The 22,142-nt window shown below is 38.1% G+C and overlaps 1 protein-coding gene across 1 annotated transcript in view; it reads right to left on the bottom strand.

The window, feature by feature from the left end:
• meox2a (mesenchyme homeobox 2a) overlaps window positions 1-16,036 on the bottom strand; it is a 36,387-nt gene extending 20,351 nt beyond the window's left edge. Inside the window, 4 exon segments of the mRNA XM_052016640.1 lie at window positions 12,136-12,210; window positions 12,212-12,309; window positions 15,534-15,756; window positions 15,758-16,036. Of these exon segments, the coding sequence (XP_051872600.1) occupies window positions 12,136-12,210; window positions 12,212-12,309; window positions 15,534-15,756; window positions 15,758-16,036 (675 nt within the window).
• Window positions 16,037-22,142: the final 6,106 nt, after the last annotated feature.

The raw sequence follows: 22,142 nt of genomic DNA on the forward strand, positions 1-22,142 counted from the left end.
CATGAGATACTGTAATGAAGCAACTTCAATTGCATCTGGTACAAAGGATACTGATGCAGATGGCGAGACTGTCAAATTTCTCGGTAGGAGCTCAATATTTACCAGACAGTAGATTTCAGTATTCCTGAATGGTCTAAATGAAGAACAGACTGAGTTGGATGCTTTAAAACTGGACGACATTGCACTGCAGATACATTTTAAATGCTCTGCAGATCCTATATGGGATGTCACAGAAGGTGTGCATTTGCTATTGTCAGCCCAATAGAGTGTGTGGCAAGACAGACTGAAAACAGTCAGGACAGAATAAAGAGCCTTGAAAATAATCTAGAAAAGGAAAGTGAGAGGAGATAGTACTGTGGCTTCAAAAGGTGCAGCAGTAAACAGGAAAGGACCAGTGTCTGCAGGGAGGCAGAGAAGCAGTCTGGATGTAAGAAAGGGAAAATGCAAGAGCACAAAAATGGAGATCTTTAAGAAACAGGCAAATTAGTTGTTTCAACTAGGTTCACTGTATCCAAGAATCTACCAAATACAATATACAACTACTCTTGTAACTGGTAAGGGTCATAGAATCATAAAATCACATAGCACGGAAACACGTTCTTTGGCTAACCAAGTCCAGTCCAACTATCAAGCACCTGTCAATACTAATCCTATACCAGTCCCATTTTATTCTCCCCACATTCCCATCAACTCTCCCAGTTTCTACCACTCATCTACACACCAGGGGCAAATTACAACAGCCAATTAACCTGCCAATCCACATATCTTTAGGATGTGAGAGGAAGCTGGAGCACCCAAATGAAACCCATGCAGTCACAGGGAGAACCCACAAAGACCACATGTACAGTACCCAAGGTCAGGATTGAACCTAAGTTGTTGGCACTGTGAGACAATCACTCTACTAGTTGTACCACTATGTCGCACTAAAGTGTTACAAGCCCCTGCCTAAAATTTTACGTGAACAAGTTAGTGTATACAGGTGACACCAAGCAGATGATGGCCAAGAACAAGTAATATGTTGTATTTGCAGTCATTAAGACAATAGTATTGTTGCAACAATTACAGAACAGGATGTAAGATAAGATATCTTTATTAGTCACATGTACATCGAAACACACAGTCAAATGCATCTTTTTTGCATAGAGTGTTCTGGGGGCAGCCCACAAGTGTCGCCACGCTTCTGGCGCCAACATTGCATGCCCACAACTTCCTAACCTGTACATCTTTGGAATGTGGGAGGAAACCGGAGCACCCAGAGGAAACCCACGCAGACACAGGGAGAACGTACAAACTCCTTACAGACAGCGGTGGGAATCGAACCCGGGTTGCTGGCACTGTAATAGCGTTACGCTAACCACTACAGTACCGTGCCTGCCCTAAACAGAGATGCAACCAAACGTGTCATGGAGTGGACATTATAGAGTTGGTAAGTGCTGCTCAGAGTGAAGTTCAGTGAATGTGGAGATCAAGCAGTCGAGTGAATTTATGATTGGTTGAATTTATAACTGTATACTAATATAAATAATGAACTAATTGTTTCATTTCATATATGTACGTTGATGGTATGGGTTTATTACTGTTTTTAGAGGAGTAGCATGGGTTTATAATGTAAGTGTTGGCTTAAGGAACAGAGTGTACCACATTGTATACTTCTTACATTGTTGAACCAGATGTTGCCATTGGTCGAAAGGTTCCTGCTTTCAATAAAAGGATGTTCTTTTGATAGCTCTACCTCTGCCTTTTTTTGTTCAAAGTATGCAGCAATACAGAGCATCTACAGATACCATATTGTTTGTATTTAATGTTCTATTCAAAAGGAATCAACAGGGAGAGGTTTGACACTATGGAAATTGATGTTTGGATCAGCATTTTGTTTGTCTGAGATATAAATTCTTGTGGTGTTGACTCGCTTTCTGTTTCCTTGTGTGATTCACTATTAAAGGCTTCTTTCCAAAGTGGTTTATTAATTGGGTTAGAATTGAAATTCAATGACCATTTATGCTTTGAATTTCCAGGATTCTGATTTTTTCTCACCAAATTTATTCCTGTTTTCCTCCTGAAGCTGCTGATTGCTTGCTGGAATACATTTCCTTCTGCAACAATTGGCTTGCATCATTTCCCTAACACTGAGTATCAGTTGACAGTGGGGGCCATCAATCTTCAGCACTGTGCCCCTGGTGTTTGCATTTCCAGCTGTAGTCACTGGCTAATGACCAGGAATGGGAGCTCTGAATAATTTTCCCATCCCTAACTTAGAAGCACAATATTTGTGGTGTTAGAGTGGCTCTCCTGGTGTTCCAGCAGAAATCCATCAATGGAGCACATCCCATTCACCAAACTTGGAAGCTTCCTGGTCTCCATTGGAGTCATAGACTCATACAGTGTGGAATCAAGCCCCTTGGCCTACAGAGACTGCACTGACCATCTAGCACGCACCTCTCCAGCAATCATACACTCATCCTACACAGATTGTTCTCCCTACATTCCCATCAACTCCCCCCGGATTCTACCACTCAACTACACATGAGGGGCAATTTACAGTGGTTAATTACCCTACCAACCCACACATCTTTGGAACGCTGGAATAAAACCAGAACCTCTAGGGGTAACCCATATACTCACAGGGAGAAGTTGCAAACTTCACACAGACAGCATCAGAAATCAGACTATAACATGGGTCACAGGAGCTGTGAGATAAGTACATTACTAGCTGCACCATTGTGTCACCCTATTTGTTTAACTGTACCCTGGATAAACACATTAAAACATTAAGTAGTTTCTAACTTATCTGTTTAACAGTTGATATTGATATGTCATCAGAACTGGAAAAGTGGAAATAAGTGTGTTTTAAGTTGCAGGGAAGGGAGACAAGTAGAGGGGACAAGGGGAATATTTGTATTAGGATGGAGACCAAGAGAATCCAAATTACACAAATGCAGTTGTTGCAGTCCAAGACAGAGTGGTAAAGACTTACTAATCAGAGCTGATCTGTCTAGAAGAGGTATAAATAGAAGGAAATGGGAGAAAAACAGCAAACAAACAATGTTGGTTCTGTGAGATGCAAAATACTGCAGTTGCTGGAAATCTGAAATAAGAGAGGATGCTGGAAATATTCATCGTTAGAGCCATTGCCTCACAACTTTAGGGACTGGATTCGATCCTGAACCCAGTTGCTGCCTGTGCCAAATTTGCACATACTCTCCACGACCATGTGGTTTTCATGTAAGTGCTCCAGTTTCCTGTGAGGGTATGTCTGAGTAGAACTGAAATATGGACTGTTCCATGTCTCTCACAAAGAGACAGGCATATCTTGGATCCATGTGAATTCCCCTGGCCAATCCTTTAACGATGAAAGTGAGTGGAGGCAAAACACAAGTTGTTCATTGTAAGAATGTGTTCAGCCAAGTGAATAAGGGTGGTGGAGGAAGGGAATGGTTGTATGTAATGCCCTCAGTTGTTACCTCAATTGTCTGAACTACTTTGAAGTCAAACTTTCTTTAAGGTTTTGACTCATAGAAATTTATAAGTATGCATTTGCATTAAAAGCTAACATTTGAAATTATTAGCAGAAGTGAGCTCTTTTAGTATCATAGTACTTACATAGCTATCTTCCAGCTATGTGCTAATTTTTTGTCATTTGTGTAAAAGATGCCATTAAATAATAGTGGAAAAAAAACAAAAGAACTTCCATAAGATAGAAATGCATATTCCAAGACATCTGAAAAAGTATACTCCTTTTGAAATGACAAGTATGCCACTTTAAGAGGAAGCTTTCCTGGGTTTGCACCCAACAGCACGAGCTTAAATGAGTTCTGTGATCATTAAAAAATTGGGCAGGTCAAACAGCATGCCTGTAATCCAATCCATTTTCCTTCCGCTCAAATCAAATGAAAGAAAATCTGGGTGATCCCTTTACAGGCATCTGTTTTCATCTGCTTGGGTTTCTGATATCCACTGGTCTTGGGCATAGACTGAGGAAATTTTCACCATCTTGTCTCTCAATTAATATGAAGCTACTTAGAAGAATTCAAGAAAAAAATAAAGCATCAATGCTTTTATTTTGATGACATTTTCAATTTAAATGGGGAAACTGTAATTTTGATCTTTAATGAAGTGCTTTTTTGGATTGTTCCTAATGTCACCATAAAGCCGTACAACTATGTGCAAACACGCAAATTACATTACTGAATTCTTTAAATGTGGCTGTTAAATCAAAAGCCTGCACCCACGTCAGATGGCTGTTACAGACCTATCTGAAGAAGGACCAGGGGATTTCTTCAAATGTTGTGGTCAACATTCCTCTCTTCACCAGTGTTGCCAAATAAAATGGGCTTGCTGGCTCATTTAGTCATTACTCCTGGTGTGTCTAGCTGCTGTGTTTACCAAACAACAGGAGTCAATCGATTCAAAAAACAGCAATTCACAGTGTGATATATGTTAAGATATTTTCATAGTGTGGATGGCAATTAACTTATTTATTTTGCTTATAAGCAAATATTTTACGTTAAAGCTCATTTCAAACATGGAATGCAGCAAGACTTCCTAAGTGACTTGGGATTGGCCTTAACAATGTAATTGCTGAGTTATTACTTTTACTTATTTATTATTATGTCATGGAATTTGAAGTTATATCCCAAGGAAAGAACTTAAATTATTGCTTTATGCAAGTCATACTATTAGTGCAAATATGTTTTTTTAAGACTATGTAATTTTCTACACAATATGGTACTGTCAATTTAATTCAAACAAATTTAAAAGTGAGGTTATAAGTTACCTTTGGGATTTTCCCATTTGTTTTCCCAAATTGGTACTTTGTGGTTTTATTTTGTGCCCCACTTTCATTGCTCGTATGTTTTAGAGTATTCATGTGATCAACATCATTACATTTTTTCTGATATGTTTAATAAAATTAAGCTAAGTTTAAGTGACTGCAGAATAGTTTATGAAGCAATGGTAACATCATTCAGCCTCGCACATATTTCCATTTACAAGCAAAGGGATTGTGAAATAATGAACAAAACAAATAGCCCCATCTATCCAAAAATTGAGAACGAAATCTGTAAAAAATATCAATGAGTACAAGTATGAAGTAGTAAGAGATTTTAACTTTTATGTTATCATTACCAAAAATGATTATGCCTGAATACATATGTTTTTATTTTTATGTGTTAAACCACATGCATAATATTTCAGCATTTCTGCACATTTTGAAATAGATGAGTTTTGCCTGAACACTCAGAAGGAGCATTTTATTTTTTGAACCTTTGACGATATAAATCTTAATGACTTCCTGGCAAATTTCATTTTTACAGCCTTTTGTGAGATAAACTGTAATGTCCTCTCAAAGTATCTTCTGCTAGCAATATATCTGCTTTATCTGCTTTATTTGTGATTGACTCTTCCAATTAAACAATTGGAGGTTGTTATTTTTATTTGACTTTGATTCTCAGTGCATTAAAGAGCTTGGGATTTAGAAAACTGAGAACTGAATATCACATAGGAGATTCAATATAAAGAGGAAGGAAGCATCTTTAGCAGAATTCCAAAATTCCAAGGCTAGCATCACCATCTGTTCTTCTATTTTACTGCGCAAAACAAGACTACCATGCTTACAATGAGGAGCCTTCAAAACGGATTATTTTCACAAGTATATTTTGATTTAAATAAACACTTTATTTTCAAGGTTTCTTTTCAAAAATCCCCCTGATTTCCCAGTATTATTGCTTGCTTATGATTTTAAGTGAGACAGAACCATGCAGGTAATATTGCTGAACTTCAAAAATATAAATGTCATTTAAAGAGCGTAAAATCACTTAATCAATGTGAAAGCCTCACCTAGAGATGTATGAAGTGGATCTGGAAGTGAGTATTAGGAATTTCTAGATCTGTGCTATCAAATAATAAACAGAAAATAGTTACAATTAGGCAAAGAACAGTCAGCCAAGTGTTTGAATGATTTAACTAAAGATTCTAACTTAAAGAAGCACTGGAATATTTATACTTAGCATTTATGCAGCAGGAGGATTTCTTTTTCAGTAAATATGCAAATAAAGAATCATGTTTTGAATTTTCTAACTGGTATTAGTGCTTACAAATAAACCTTTGTTTTTTTTTATTTTAAATCTATTGATTACCTGCTCATTTCCAAATAAATCCATTTTGTTTTGAGAGGTACATGGTATGTGGCTTCAATGACACAAGATAACAACAATGATATGAAAGCAAAGCTGATTGTTGTTTTATTATCTGGTACTGAAGAGTTAGACAGCTTACTCTATTGATCCTCTCCCTTACTGAGCAATGGCAACTATTAAAACAGTGACCCCTGCTTTCACAAACTGTGCTGGGGGGCTTATATTCAAAATATCTTCCCTAGTTTTGTCATTGACTTTATTAGATGAAGTCATCAATATTTAGTTTATCTCTTTTAAAAAAGAAACAAGTGAATGCATGCATGAGCATGTATTTGTGTTTGCCTCTGTGTGTGTGTGTGTGTGTGTGTGTGTGTGTGTGTGTGTGTGTGTGTGTGTGTGTATGTTTATGCATTTTTGTGTCCATACATTTATGTTTGGAATAGAGACAAAACTATGCTTCTATTATGTATGTGGGTTGACATGTTTGTATGTGTGTGTGTGTGTGTGTGTGTGTGTGTGTGTGTGTGTGCGCGCGCATATGTGTTTGTGTTTTTGTGTCCATACAGGTATGTTTGGAATAGAAACAAAACTATGCTTTTGAGTGTATGTGTGTTGACATGTGTGTGTGTGTGTGTGTGTGTGTGTGTGTGTGTGTGTGTGTGTGTGTGTGTATGTGTGTGTGTGTGTGTGAAAGAGAGAAAGAGAGTAGGCAGTAGTGTGATATTGTCAAAAGGGTGCGGAGCTGAGAGATGGTTGATGAATCAGAGTGGTCACAGATAGAAACATCTGCAGCATGCTTTATTCATCTAAGTTATCTCTGGAGATCCAGCATTTTGGTAGGATCCTGCTGAAAGAGCAGCACATGTGAAGATACAACCAGTCAGGTGAGGATATGGGTTGGTCAGAGTATAATGCCCAATGAGAACTCTCAATATCTAACTATTATGTAAACACACACATTAGGAACAGCATGAGATCCTTCAAGCCTTTTCTGCCATTTAATAAGATTATGATTGCAATTCAATTCCACTTGTCCATCTACCTGCAGTAACCTTTCACCCCATTGCTTACCAAGAATCTATCTGACTCTGCCTTAAAAATATTCAAAGGACTCTGTTTCCACTGCCCTTTGAAAAAGAATTCCAAAGACGACGACACAAGAAACTGCAGATGCTGGAAATGTTACTGCAGAGTTCCAAAGACTCTGATCCTCTGAATAAAAATGTTTCACCTCATCTCTGTCTTAAATGGACAACCCTTGTTTTTAAACAGTGAAACCTATTCCAAATTCTCCCACACAAGGAAGCATCCTCTCCACATCCACTCTGTCAAGATCCCTCTAGATTTCAGATGTTTCAATCAAGTCCCCTCTCAAGCTTCCAAACACCAGCAGATGCAGGAATAATCTGGTCAACTTTTCCTCATCTATTATACTTAAAATGACAATCTCCACATTTGCGGCATCAATCAGGACATTTAATGTAGAATTGGGACCATTTATTAATAGTGTTTATTTCAAATCAAATTTGGATTTATTTAATAATATCAAACAAATTTACTAAGGACAAGACCTAATAGATTTGTGTTTCTTCAGAGTATTCAGAGTTTCTTTTAATTATAGTCTTTTTCATTCTTCTATTTGATATTCAACAAATATTCAATATTTTAATTCTAAAAGGTATAGTTATGCTTTCTCAGCACAAGCTGCTCACGCTTGCATGCTCCCAGACACAAGTTAAAGAATTAGATATATATTCTAAACTGTGGAATGGTTTCTATGGAAAAAATACGAGAGACAGATGGTTAGTGATGTAAGTATGTGAACATGGAAAGAATGGATGATGCAATGGCGCAACTAGTAGAGCTGCCGCCTCACACTTCCAGTGACCTAAGTTCGGTCCTGACCTTCAGTGCTGTCTGTGTGAGTTTGCACATTCTCCTGTGACTGTGTGGGTTTCATCCAGATACTCTGATTTCCTCCCAGATCCCAAAGACGTGTTGGCTGATGGATCAATTGGCCTCTGTAAAGTGAGTGTAGGATCTGGGGAGAGTTGACAGGAATGAGGGCAAAATAAAAAAATGGGATTAGTATTAAATTAGTGTGAATGCATGTTTGATGGTCAGCATGGATTCAGTGGGCTTAGGGCCTGTTTTCCATGCTGTATGACCCAGTGACTCTGAATAATATTTATCTTGAGAACTTTGCAAAATAATTGAATAGGATATAGAGATGTCAAATAATCACAATGCCAGAATTAATGCTGAGTATTAGTAAAATGCTTTTATAGTGGGATAAGCTGCAGTTAATATTTATTTTAGAATATAGTGTACTGTTCTTTATTAATATTGATCAAGCATGAAGGTAAGGTGTTATTTTGGGGCTAAGCTAAAAACAGCCTCCGTGAAAAATCAGAAAAATTGAACAACAACTCAAGGTCTTATGATCCTTGGCATCTCTCATTTCAGATTTCAATACTTTACACTGACTTTTTTTTGTTACGCTTCTTTTTAAAAAGATTCAAGGAACATAAATGACGAAGTGACAAAAATGACAATCCTGACAATTTCAATTAATAATCAAAGACTTTGTGCAATCATTTGTGTTATTATTCAATGTTTGATACTGCGCAAACTGAAGTTACAGATTGTGATGAAACGTTGTCTTAACTGTAGTTTTGTACGATTTAAATTACTGCAGGTTTCACGTAATGCTTGAAACACACCACGTGCATAGCTGGTTAGTTAAAATTCCAGATGGCATTGCCACTGAAAGTGTTTCATCAGGCCTCCCGATTTTTACGGAAGGAGGTTAATGTTGTCAGAATGTTTCCAGTAAAAATTGGGGATTAATCATGAATCTGTTCTTGTGTTATTTTCCTTCTGTTCTCGACAACATTCAGGATAAAGGCAAACAAAAACAGAATTATTATATTTAATTAGAACTCCAACTAGATTCAAGATACTTCCAAGAACCAAACTGCATTATGGGGTGAATGATGAAATTATTACGCATTCGTAAGCCTGATTCTAAGACAGGCAAGCTATGAACAAGTTCAGAAGGCCTGCTCCAGTCAGCCAATTAAAGGTGTAATGACCTCATTTCCATCAAATTATTCAGAAAATATTATATTTGTCTGTACATTTGTTGGAATTATGTGAGAATAATTTGTGGAGTGGCTGTGGAATTTATGTTGCAGCAACAAACTACTCATGCTTCTGAGAGCTAGAAGTTGTGCCACTGTGTCGGGTAAATGATGTGAAGCTCCACTTTACTTTTGAGGTTGAAAAGCAGCATTTAAATTACCTTCATCTGCTACACGGTAGATACTATAAAGGATTATATTATTACTTCAACTTTCTTTTTCTCATTTGTGTAACTTGTATAACTTTTCTAAACTGTGCTCCGTGTATTCACAGCAATTCTCTAAAATGTAAGATGTTAAGAGAATTCTGATGGCAAAGTAATAGATCACAATCTTTAACCCTGGACTATGTTTAGATTATGTTTTGAAAGTGGTACGTGTTGTAAAAGGAATGCTAAATAATTTCATGACTGTTTCAGAAATTCAACATAAATCTTTCAAGGAATTGTTTATGATGATGGATGTTGTTGCTTATAACCGAATTCACAAAAAAAAAATGATGCTGGTATTTGAGATAGGAAGGAACTAAATCAAGGGACATAATAAATTGCTGAACCAGGTACTTTACTGGGACTTTGCACATAGAACATTTGGATTAAAATGGATCTCAACAGCACATGTATGAAGCATTTTTGTATTTTAATTTTATTCATAAAAATATAATCTTTTTGAATTGCTTAAATGTAATTTATTCTGATTTAATAGAACAAAAATTAAATATTTCTCTTGAAGTTAGCAAAATAGGTTACATTGTTTCATGTGTTATATTCAATAAATGGTGTGACTGGTTGAAATATACTTATTGTAATGTAGCATTTTTATGATTTTAATTTTAAAATATGTGCACTTAATCCTAAATATGCAGACTATCGGATCTTTTAAAAGCATTGATATATTTTGCAGATAAAGCTATGAAAATTGGCATGAAAATTCGGACCAAAATATCACTGAAAGTCATTATTCAGTAAATGAAATAGAAAATGCTGGAAATATTCAGCGAGGTGAGTCAGCACGTGTGGAGAGCGAAATGGGGGTTAAACACTTCAGGTTGATGGTATTTCACCCAAACTGATGAAACCTATTATGAGATTATTTTAAGAAAGCATGTTTACTTTGAGTGCTTGATGAGAATTAGCAGGATACTGTGTGCTTACATTGGTGGAATACACTCTGTGTACTCTGAACTGCCTTCAAACTTTCTTTTTAAGAAACCATAATAAATCTAGTAGTTTATCTTTTTTTTGTTAGCCATCACTGCTATGTTTCTTGTTCAATATTTTAAACTCCAGTATGTTCCTTTGTCTAAGTTCAGTTCTAAAAATCTATTTGAACACACAATACTATATCTTGCAGGCAAAGAATTAAGACATTTTGAGCAGTTATACTAGAAATGATTTCTAGCCTCTCTTGCCTTACAACAGTAAGTTAGCCAAAAGTGTGTGAGCTTGATTTAAGACCCACAAAGATCAAGGAGTGGCACTTTGTATTTTAAAAGAAATTTCAAAGGATAATATTCCTTGGTTTACATATAGCTAGAGGACTTGTAAGTAATAAGGATTATGTCTAACAGGGACTGTGCCATATATCATGGCTCCCTACCATAAATTCTATATTTACTTTTTCATTTGCTAATGACTAACTGTAGTACTTGACGACACACTAAATTAAAATGTGCAACACTTCCTTTTACTTTATTCAATGTTTATTACTTACCAGCAATTTATTTTTTACACTCCATCCACATATGTACCCACATTCATTACTAATTTACAGCACAATCAAGGAAACTACAGATTGTATAAACAGTGGGGTGTTAATTTCTGAGATCAAATTTCATAGCAATAATGTTCACCTCCTGCTCACAGTCTTGTGTGGGGTTACAAATTGGGACATTCACCTCAGGCTGGTATAAGCATATTGTAAGTCTCTTGTTAATTTAAACCAGGAGTTCAACCATTGGCACAGTCATGTATCAATGCAAATCTAATGGATGTGCATGATTTGATGGGAAAGTGGCCTTCATTACAAGAACTGAGAGAAATCTCATCTAAGTTGTTATTTTTAATCACAGGTCTAAGTAAGTACAATATTAGTATAAATACTTAGCTTGATTTTTTTTTAAAGGAAATTGCTGTTTTGGTGAGAGAAAGAAGAAAAGCCACAAGTCATACATGTACCATGTTAAATGGCACAAAAGTAATGTTTTCTGACAAGAATTATGTTATTCCAGTGCAAATTGTATATGTGTATAGCAGGGGAAAAAACTTGCCTTATAACTTTACAGAGAAATAATATTTCTTTAAAATCACTTTAATTGCTTTTCTGGCACATTCTGACTAGATAATTACATTTAATCCTGTTTATTAGCAGGCACATTAAAATAAGAACCGAAACTAATACAACACACTGAGCTTTATATAACTAAAAGATAAAAAGAATCTAAAATGGGGCCATGGATGAGATGATGAAAAGATAACTGAGCATTGGCGAAAATAAGAGCAACATTTAAAGAAAATAGTTACTCAGAAAAAACTCAAGATATTCCTAATTCACTATACCCTCTCTGGTCATAACTGTAGGCCTGAATTTACGGTGCACATCAGTCTAGAATTGGCTTGCCTTATTTGATTTCAATGGAATATGTCATGTTAAGACAAATGAGTAAGTATACTTGAGACCCAGGTTGACATTTATGCCACATATTTAAACTCTGGTCATATAATTTCAGTAAAGGTTAATTGATTGTTACAACCTATCAGTCATTGATCTTCGTCAGTCTGTGCTGGAATTGGAACAAATATGTATGTATCTGTCTCTGTTGAATTCTTGGAAATATCTGAAATCAATAGGTATCTTACCTGTCTCTCAGTGAGATCCAAATTTACTGCTATCTCATATCTTCGCAGTCTGGTCAGATAATTGTGATGGGCAAACTTCAGCTTCCAATTCCCTGATCTGTTTCTTTGTGAAGGCTGTTCTTTCCTTCCTTGGTTTGCTGTTCACCTCTCCCTTGTAACTGCCTTCTTGTGTCTCTATAACCAGGATCACAAGAGGTACAGTTTAGATTCCCGATATTCACTACAGCAACAAATGAAGAGTTACTTTTAAAAGAACCTTGCCCTTTTATAATATCTTAAACAATCCTCAGGATATCCCAGCAATGTTACAGCTAATGGTGTGATGTAGACATGTAGATATGTAGCAATGGTTGTATTGTGGGAAATACAATTGCCAAAAAGTGCATGGAAAGGTCCCATAAACAGTAATATGATAATATCTCGATAATTACTTTTTGGTGATTGCTAATGAGAGATATAAACATTGTCCATGCACCATGAAGAACTTCCTCACTTTTGTCCAAAATAGGCTATGCAATTTTTAACATCCATATGAATGGCAGATGTGACTCCAGTTTCATAAGTAACAGTAACTAGTCTCCTGCACTTTTTGAATATATGCACCAGTATTTCAACACTAAAAATGAATAATGAATGGTGATTGTATAAAATGCTAAAACAGCTTGTGAGAACTTTTTTAAATCTGTGTTCTAACCAAGTGCACATATGAAATATTTGGTGGTGATTGTTGATAATTGCTCTTTTTCTGTGAATTTCTGTGCCATTTGTATTGAAGTTATTGCCAGGAAATGTACTTCAGTTCACTATAATTATTATTCCAAAGCTGTTGACACATCCACAAATTAATGAAGGAATGCTTATGAACTAAGATACAATATCTCACCAAATCCCTTGGATTAAGGAGCCTGCAAACTGACTACCATGGTTATAAACACATTGGTAAAATTAATTCTTACCTGGTAAGCAAAATCACAATTTTGCCAATTACCACAAATAAACATAAAATCACAGTGGACAGAAGCTAAATCAACCTTTTCAAACAATATCAAAATAAATAATAATTGTTCAAAATAAGTTTATTAATTATATCCTCAAAGAACCAATAAAGTATTTACATATGTCCATAATGAAAATTGAATAGATGTTTATTTTAGTTTCAATAAAATTAGTTTATATTATACTCCTCTGAAATATCATGTTACTTTTTCAAAACATATACTGTATCTGTTATATATGTTACAAATGAACTAATGCATCCTGATAATATGCTTGATCCTTATGATCTTTACTTAATGAAACAATTAATTAGAATCGAGGAGTCATAGAAACATAGAGCACAGCAAGAAAACCTTCCGGCCCACCTCCTCCTACCGACCATGATGCCTATCTAAATTCATTGACTGCTTTCTATATTTCTACAGACAACAAAAACAAAATATGACATCACACATTTAAAAACTTCATGGAGATAAAAGGTTCTTGCTGAAAGGAATATGGATATTTAAGATTTAAAACAAACATGTTACGTTTAAACGTGTTTTTACCAATATTGCGTAAAATTATAGCCTGGTTTACAAACTAAAGTGCATTTATAGAAAATATAGTGAGAGAGAATTAATGTTAGACGACGAATTTGAAAACGGAACATGAACATGATCTTTTTTAATGACTTGCCTTTTGCATTTAATGACTGCCTCACTGCAATCAGTCATTCTTCAGTATTTTCGCAAATGATTTACATCTTTCTCATTCTGTTAAGATTTTGATTCTATTTATTTAGAACCAAGTGGACTCCAGGAACGCGATCTCCAAGATAGTGTAGTAATTACTAAGACTAGAGCAGCTCCAAAATTAAGAGTTCTCCATGTCTCCCTCTCACTGAAACCTGCATCTTTGTTTTACATCCCGAAAAGAACACAAATAATCCAAGGAGCGAAATCGAGCCGACGGCAGGTGTAAAAACACTGTATGAAGTCCTTTCCATTGCAATTTAAACTTTCAGTTTTTGTAGTGAAACTGAAAAGGACTTTTATATTTCCTGCCTATGCTCTATTTCTGTAAGCTTTGGTGATGAATGTGTGAATCAGAGGAAATGCAGCCCATTAACCGACGATAGATTTATGTTACAAAGTAAATCTCAGTAAATTTTACCATAAACCTGAAAGAGATTTGTCTTTATGAAGGAGAAATGTTAGTCCAGTCTCTTTTTATCTCACACTTTTCATTCAAATTTTAAAATGATTTTTTTTTACTTGTTCCAGTTAAGGCTACAGAAGGACATAGTAATCTTTTCCACTGGAAAATAAAAAAAGTTTTCCATATAAAGTGTGTGTGTGTGTGTAATATATCATTTATATATATTATTTGCTTCCAGTGAAACGCACGTACTTATGCGAAAAAAGTCCACTCCTAGGATCCGCGAATCTTATTTAATGGTTGATTGGGTTGCCCCGAAGTGACCTATTCGCTGATAAATATTATTAACGATTAACTATTAAACTTCTTCATCAGAATTTTCTTCACCGGTTAGAACTGCTGAAGATGATGAACCCTAGAAAAGCGGCATGTTATAACGTCTGGAAACAAAATTGCAAGAACGCAGAGGTTATGGAATAGAAACTGGCATGCTTTTAAATGGAATATTTAAGAATTGCATTATTATTTTCAAAAAATAAATTCACGTAAATTTATTGCAAATTAGTTTTTACTGTGTTAGAATGAAGCAATTTGACTGGAATAAAATCTCAAACACCAACACTAATCCCTGCGTTTTCAGTGCATATGAAACTGTGATTGGATTCTAACTGGTTCCGTTTCAAATGCACGAAATGTAATGACACAAGTAACAACACTTTGAATTGTAACTTTACTTGATTCGGAAAGCGACGCACCGGTTGAAAACGCGGAGTGCTTTTAACATTCCCTTCGCAGTCTATTTCTGTCAGTGCCTGATATTACAACAGCCTCGCTCGCCGAAAGTGTCTTCACACCGCTCTACATGTAACCTGAGGTCAGGGCAATATTAACGCTGAATTTGCCTGTCAGACTAATTGTGTTAATCCGCAGTTAAAGCGCTGCTTCATTGTAACAGAACTGTTCCGCAAGAAGAGAGTCTGGTGGTAATCACATTTTACAAATTAGCCCAAAATAATCTGCGAGAAAACAAAATCAAATTTGGGATTTGATAAGGGTTATTCCTTGATGGACCAACTGGATGAATCAATGTTTGCACACTCTTATTCCAAAAATAATGATTGACTTTAAGAATCTGTGCGTGTTTTGAATGTGTAGATATTCGCCTTAACTACGTTTAATCAGAAATAGCTGGATTGCACGGTGCATTGATAGTTGCGGGTTTGACCCGTTGGTCCCCTGTCCCCGATTTTCGTCTCCCTTACCTGCGCCGTCGCTTTTCCTCTTGGGGTTCCTTTTCTCCGATTCCACGGGAGTGGCCGGCGGCCTCCCGTAATCTCCAGGAACACAGGATGCCACGTTAGGGTTGTTGGCAGTCAAGCTGGGGTTACTGTCCACCAAATTTGAAGGATTCGACCCTAGATCTGGGGGCCCCGACTCCGGCTGGACACAGAGAGCGTGCCTGGCCAGGGGAGGAGGCGAGGAGATTCTGGGGGATGTGCCAGGTAGCTTGTGCAGCTGATTGTTGTTGCTGCTGTTGCTGCTGTTGGTGACCCCGGTGGTGATGATGTAGGTGATGATGATGACGCTGAGCTGTAAACATGTTTTCTTCATTAGGAAATCCAGCTATGATACAAGAAGAAGACAGGTCTGGAAAAGCCACATGGTCTGATCTTCCGTTAAGAGCTAGTGGAGACTGAGAGAAGTGGTGCAGACTCGGGGCTGGAGCATGTGAGCTGCGCAGGCAGCTAAATATTGTATGATCCATGGTAGCAGGGTTTCAAATTCCAAAGGCTGGAATTATATCCAAAGCAACTTCGATTTCAAAGTAAACAGCTTTCAAAAAAGCAAGGGTCTTTAAAAGCGATCTGGATCAATCGCTGTTTAACAGCCGGGGCTCTCTGAGTAAACACACACACACACACACACACACACACCAGCTAACCCTGAATCTCAGATGACAAGTGAAGCCAATCGCACGTTGTCCCAGGAGCTGGTTTAAGGGGGAAATCGTTGAAGATATATAAATAGTTGGTAACGTGAGAGGGGGGCTGGATCTTAGGCGAGGTCCCAACCACATGTGAAGCTACCTCCAAAAAAAATCAGCCCGATAAATCATGGCAATTAACGACCGGAAATTCGCAGGCGCAGAGTAAGAGAAACAACTTTTCTCAAAGTTAGGGGAAGCTTCTTTTTCGTATCGCGCTTGATTGTTTTGATTTGCTGTTGGCGAATTTAAAAACTTGGTGCGTTTGCAATTAACGGGTGAGGTGGAAGAGAAGGCGAGCTGTTTTATTTCCAAAAATTTCTTGGCACCTCCGGGGTGTCAGATGTCCAGAACGTTTGTACCTCGGGGGATGGAGGGAGGGGGCGGAGGGGGTTCGGAGAAACCTGTGGCTGTCAATCAGAGTCTCAAGAACTAGCGAGAGCTTGAATTCTGACTGTAGCCTTTATACCAGGAGTCTTCGAGTAAAGCAGCAAGGAATGAGTGGACTGTGTGTGTGTGAGATGGGGTGGGGGGTGGAGGGGGAGTTGTCCTGTCATTACACACCATAAAGGAGACAGAAAATTACAACGTCAGCAGATAGGATAAAATCCGAACCGATGAAGTTATGCAAAAATGTTTTTTTCCTAATTTTAATACTGTGCATTTAAACAAAAACCTGATTTCCCAGCCCAAAACTAACCTTTCTTATTGGGCGATCCTATTTCATTGTGGTTTTTTTTTGTCATTTGGGTAGTTTTAATTGGATTTTTTGTTAAATGAAAACTTTCCGGTTTAATTATTTATTTTCGTTAGTTTTGAAAGTTCATATTATTTTCGTTGAACGTCGTATAAATCTCATTTATTGTGGAAAAATGTCTCAAACACGGTCCAAATGAAAAATATAACGAAATTCTACCCAATGAAGCACATTCAGTTCAGAAATCAGAATTATATTTTAATGAGATATTTAATAATAAGTCATGGAATCTACAGTCCCTGTGTAAATGTGAATATAGTTTATAAGTTTATTGTCAAATTAATATTAAACAAAATTTGCATTTAACTCATTGGAATAAGATCTACTTGATTAAAATAAAAAGAAACGAGAACAGAATGCAAGAGGTAAGTTAGATAAAAATGAAAACAGCATTTATATCCTTTACCGAACAGGGAGATTCTGGTGAAATTGCTTAACTTACTGGAATGGTAAGGCTTTTCTCAGGTGCCTTCGTCACTGCAGATGAAATGGTTTTAAACGTGCATTGAAATTCTAGCTCATCGATACCTGCTTCACGAAAATGAAGATGCCAGTGGTGGAAATCTGCAAAAATAGCTGTCCGAATTCTCTAAACTATTTGAAGCACATACTTAACATATATAAATCAATGGCATGTTTTAAAATTCGTAATAACATCTGACTTGAAAATAATGGCAGCATGTACCACCATAATAAGCACACGCTCTGTATTGCTTTGCTTGTACCAGTGTTGAGGGATATTCGCTGTCGCTCCAACAAGGTGTTGGCACAATCATGTTCGTTTCTAAAAGTATGTGAGAGAATACGAACGGATTCTACTACTGGGCTGAATGACGGCGAACGGTTGATCCTCCATCGGGACGGATTCGGTAATGGGCTGTGATACCCAGTGGGTTTTCTCCCGTTCTGCAGAACTTCCCTCCGTGTTTCGGTCACCTCGGTGCCAGGAATTTAATTCACCAGGAATACAGGAGAGCAGCTGCGGAAAGAGTTGACGGCAGGGCCCAGGTAATGATCTCATTCTTCGATTGAATTGAACGCGGCATTGCAGAAATTTCAAGCTGCACTGAACGTAATAATAATCGCGGCTGTTCGATAATGATTATCCTCATAGAATCCTTCCAATAATAATTTCAAATGCATCTGGCTTTACGGATGTCCCATCTCCCCGTGTATAACAACAGGCACATTTCAGGACTAAATTTATTTGTCACTTAGTGCGAGGATGGATTTTCTTCTATTCCAGCCTGGTCACGGTTGGGAGCCGGTAAAGTTCCTTAAATGTCGACATCCCTACTAATCCCCGACCAACTAAACTTATTTTGACAATTTTAGTGAATGGTAAAATAGCTACACAAAAAAACCTAACGACTGCACGATGCCCACGGCTAAATTACTCAAACGAACCTCAGGTGTTTCCGTCTGTTGAATGTTTCGATTTCCTTTTTTAAAAAACGCGAAGTAAATAATGTTAAACGTACCAAACGATACTTTGATTTTCAGCAGTCAGTTTCTGTGTCACCAACACGAGGATCCTCGGAGCAGCTAGAATCTACTTTAGCTAGTCTTGAACGGATTTATTCGCGACCTTTGGAGGATGAATGGAAATCTTTTTTTTTGCCATAGTATTGTTGCGTAATTTTCCTGATTGTAAACTTATTCACTGTCAAGGAAGCCAGCATTTTCTTCTACTTTAAGAATCTTACGGCCATGGAGTCAGCCTCTCATAAAACCATGTTTGCTGCTTAAAATGAGAATGTGAGGAGAAAGCCTGAACGTCAGTCCTGAAGAAGGTTCCTGACCCGAGACATTGACCGTCTGTTTTTCTCCACGGATGCTGCATGGCCTGCTGAATTCCTCCAGCATCATCGTGGTTTTCATCTAGATTCCAGCATCTGCAGTCCTTTATTTCTCCAGAAAGTCTAAAGAAAGGGACTGGCGAACTTTATTCCGTACCTTCAACTTGCTCTGCCCAGCAAGCCCGTCCTTCTGCAGTTTACTCAATAATGAGGGGAATCTGCCTGCCTATGAACGATTTCTCTGACGCTAGGAGACACCTCTGGGATTCTCACCTTGGCCTTTGGAATAGCGCGACCAACAACCATTATTCCCAAATTTCCAAGGGCAGGTCACTTCCCTTGTTTATGGGCCTTTTATTTTACAGTTCCAAGTGCTTTAATGCGTTTCTTTCTTCTGGAAAAAGAGTGAAACGCATTCTTGCTGAATAAGATTATTGTAAGTGAGGTAATTCACAGCAAGCTTTAAAAAAAGATTGCCTGAATTTTGATGTGAAGAATGTAGCAATTGCAAATAAAAAGGGGAAATGTCTTTTGGGGCTTGTTCTTACCGTCCGCATCCAGAGATAAAACGGTGCAGGGCAGGCAAACGTTGTTAAACCCAGGCGGTGGTACAGCTGAAGTAACGTGAACCAGGTGACAGAAACCCGAACTACAGCCTGCCGAGGGCTGGGGAAACTGGGGTCAGAGAGGCGACGTGAGTCAGCCTATCTAATTAACCCCCAAAGCGCGGATTCAGTGAGTTTATTTTTATATATTTCAGAAAAGGAAGCTGCACAAGTAGTGAAGCTTCACGTATGGTAGTGTGTACACCTGGTGAAAGCGTAGAGCGGGGAAACAGGCCGTTGCGCTCACTGGGTCCACACCAACCATCAAACTCCCATTTACACTAATCCCATTTTATTTCTCCCCACCTTCACATCAACTCCACCCTAGATTCGACCAATCACCTACACACTAGAGGAAATTTACAGCGGGCAGTTAGCCTACCACGCTGCTTATGTTTGGGATGTGGGAGGAAAACAGAGCCCTCGGGTTAGAGGGACCACGCGGTCGTGAAAACTCCACACAAATAGCATCGGAGATCAGGTGAAACCCGGGTCGCTGGAGCAGTGCTACTGTGCTGTCAGAGTGAACATTCAGTGAAACGAATGAAGGCAGCTAATGATCAGATTTACTGAATCATTCAGGTGCACAGGTTTAAGGTGAGCAGCAGGTAGATGAGAGGGGATCTGAGGATTTTTTTTTCACCCAGAAAGTAATTAAGATTAAAAATATCTTTATTAGTCACATGTACATCGAAACACACAGTGAAGTGCACCTTTTGCATAGAGTGTTCTGGGGCAGCTCACAAGCGCCGCCACGCTTCGGGCACCAACTTCCTAACCCAAATTCCTAACCCGTACGTCTTTGGAATGTGGGAGGAAACCTGAGCACTCAGAGGAAACCGAAGTAGACATAGAGAGAACGTACAAATTCCTTACAGGCAGCAGCCGGAATTGAACCCTGGTCGCTGGCACTGTAAAGCTTTACGCTAACCGCTACACTACCGTCCTGCCATCTGGAATGCACTGGCTGAGAAGGTGTGGAGGTAGATACTTCTCATAACATTTCCAAAGTATCTGGAGCAGCATTTGAATCACCAAGGCCAAGAAGGTTATGGACCAAATGCTGGTAAGTGGGATTAGTGTTGAGAAGAACTGGATGGTTGAAATGTAATGGTGGGCAGAAGAGCCTGCTTCTGTGCTGGATGATGCTAGGACTCATTGAACAAAACAGTGGCAAAAAGGAACTGATGTGACAGTGGAAATTGTCATTATGGGTGAGTTTTAATGGCAGTGTGCACACACAGATAGATATCCAGGAAACCCTTCATATCTGCACCCAGGGTGGACAGAGAGATAGGGGTGAGAGTTGGGGGAAGGGAGGAAAAGCCTAGTAGAAATACAGAAAAACGGAAAACAGAAAGAATAGAGACTGCAAATCTGAAACAGATGTTAGATTCAGCATCTGTGGAAAGAGCGGAGGAATTTGTGTGGTGGGGTCAAATGAAACATTTACTACACCTGAAACACCCGCCCATCCATTTGCCTCACAGCTGCTAACTGTGCTGTTGAATGTGGCCAGCATTTTCCTTGAAGGTCAAGACAAGGCTATGATTGCTAGAAAATGTCATGTGATCTACAACCTCTGCATTAATTGCCTTACTTGTGTTCACAAGGGATATTTTTTCTAACCATTAAGGAAGCATGAAGTTACACCAGGGACTCTGATACAATGCATTAGACCACTGTGGAGGATGTGTCATGCTCGGTGTTCTCCATATAGTGAATGTTCCAATCTCACCCACACTATCAGGGTGAGGTGCACATCAAACTCTTGCTCACAGGAAGTTAAAATCGAAAGAACATTGGCCCTGGGACATTAATTTAACCTCCCTCTGAGTGGGTTCAGATCTCCAGACCTTTCCCTCAGTTTGGGAAAAAGCATGTATTGAAACTCTGAAAAAGTCAAAAGCGCAACCTACGAAGCAAACTGGGGAGTGAAGCAATTAGAAATCGAAGAGTAAAAGTGGCCAACAAAAGGCTGTTCTCCCTACATAATTAACAATTGACTTGGCCTCAGACAACATAGCTAATATTTATCAATCTTTATTTTAATAAATTAAAATATTTAAGTTGATGAGAATTCCAATTTTCTCAATTGTTTGAGAAACAAGGACTGCAGATGCTGGAATCTAGACGAAAAACACTATGATGCTGGAGGAACTCAGCAGGAACTCAGGAGCTGCCTGGCCTGCTGAATTCCTCTAGCATCGTAGTGATTTACTCAATTGTCTGCTTGTTATAATACATTTGGTATTGGTTTATTATTGTCACTTGTACCAAGGTACAGTGAAAAACTTGTCTTGCATACCGATCGTACAGGTCAATTCATTACACAGAGCAGTTACATTGGGTTAGTACAGAATGCATTAAGGTAGTACAGATAAAAATAATAACAGTACAGAGTAAAGTGTCACAGCTACAGGGAAGTGCATTGCAGGTAGACAATAAGGTGCAAGGTCACAACAAGGTCATAGGTCATAGTCCATCTCATCGTATTAGGGAACCATTCAATAGTCTTATCACAGTGGGGTAGAAGCTGCCCTTAAGTCTGGTGGTACGTGCCCTTAGGCTCCTGTATCTTCGTCCTGACGGAAGAGGAGAGAAGAGAGAATGACCCGCATGGGTGGGGTCTTTGATTATTTGTCCATTCTCTAAATTATTTTACCCTTGACTTTCACTCACACTCTGGTGCTTTATCATTAGCCATTGGATAGATGACCAGATTT

The sequence above is a fragment of the Pristis pectinata genome, chromosome 5, assembly GCF_009764475.1.
Source record: "Pristis pectinata isolate sPriPec2 chromosome 5, sPriPec2.1.pri, whole genome shotgun sequence".
In the NCBI taxonomy this organism is placed as follows: domain Eukaryota; kingdom Metazoa; phylum Chordata; class Chondrichthyes; order Rhinopristiformes; family Pristidae; genus Pristis; species Pristis pectinata.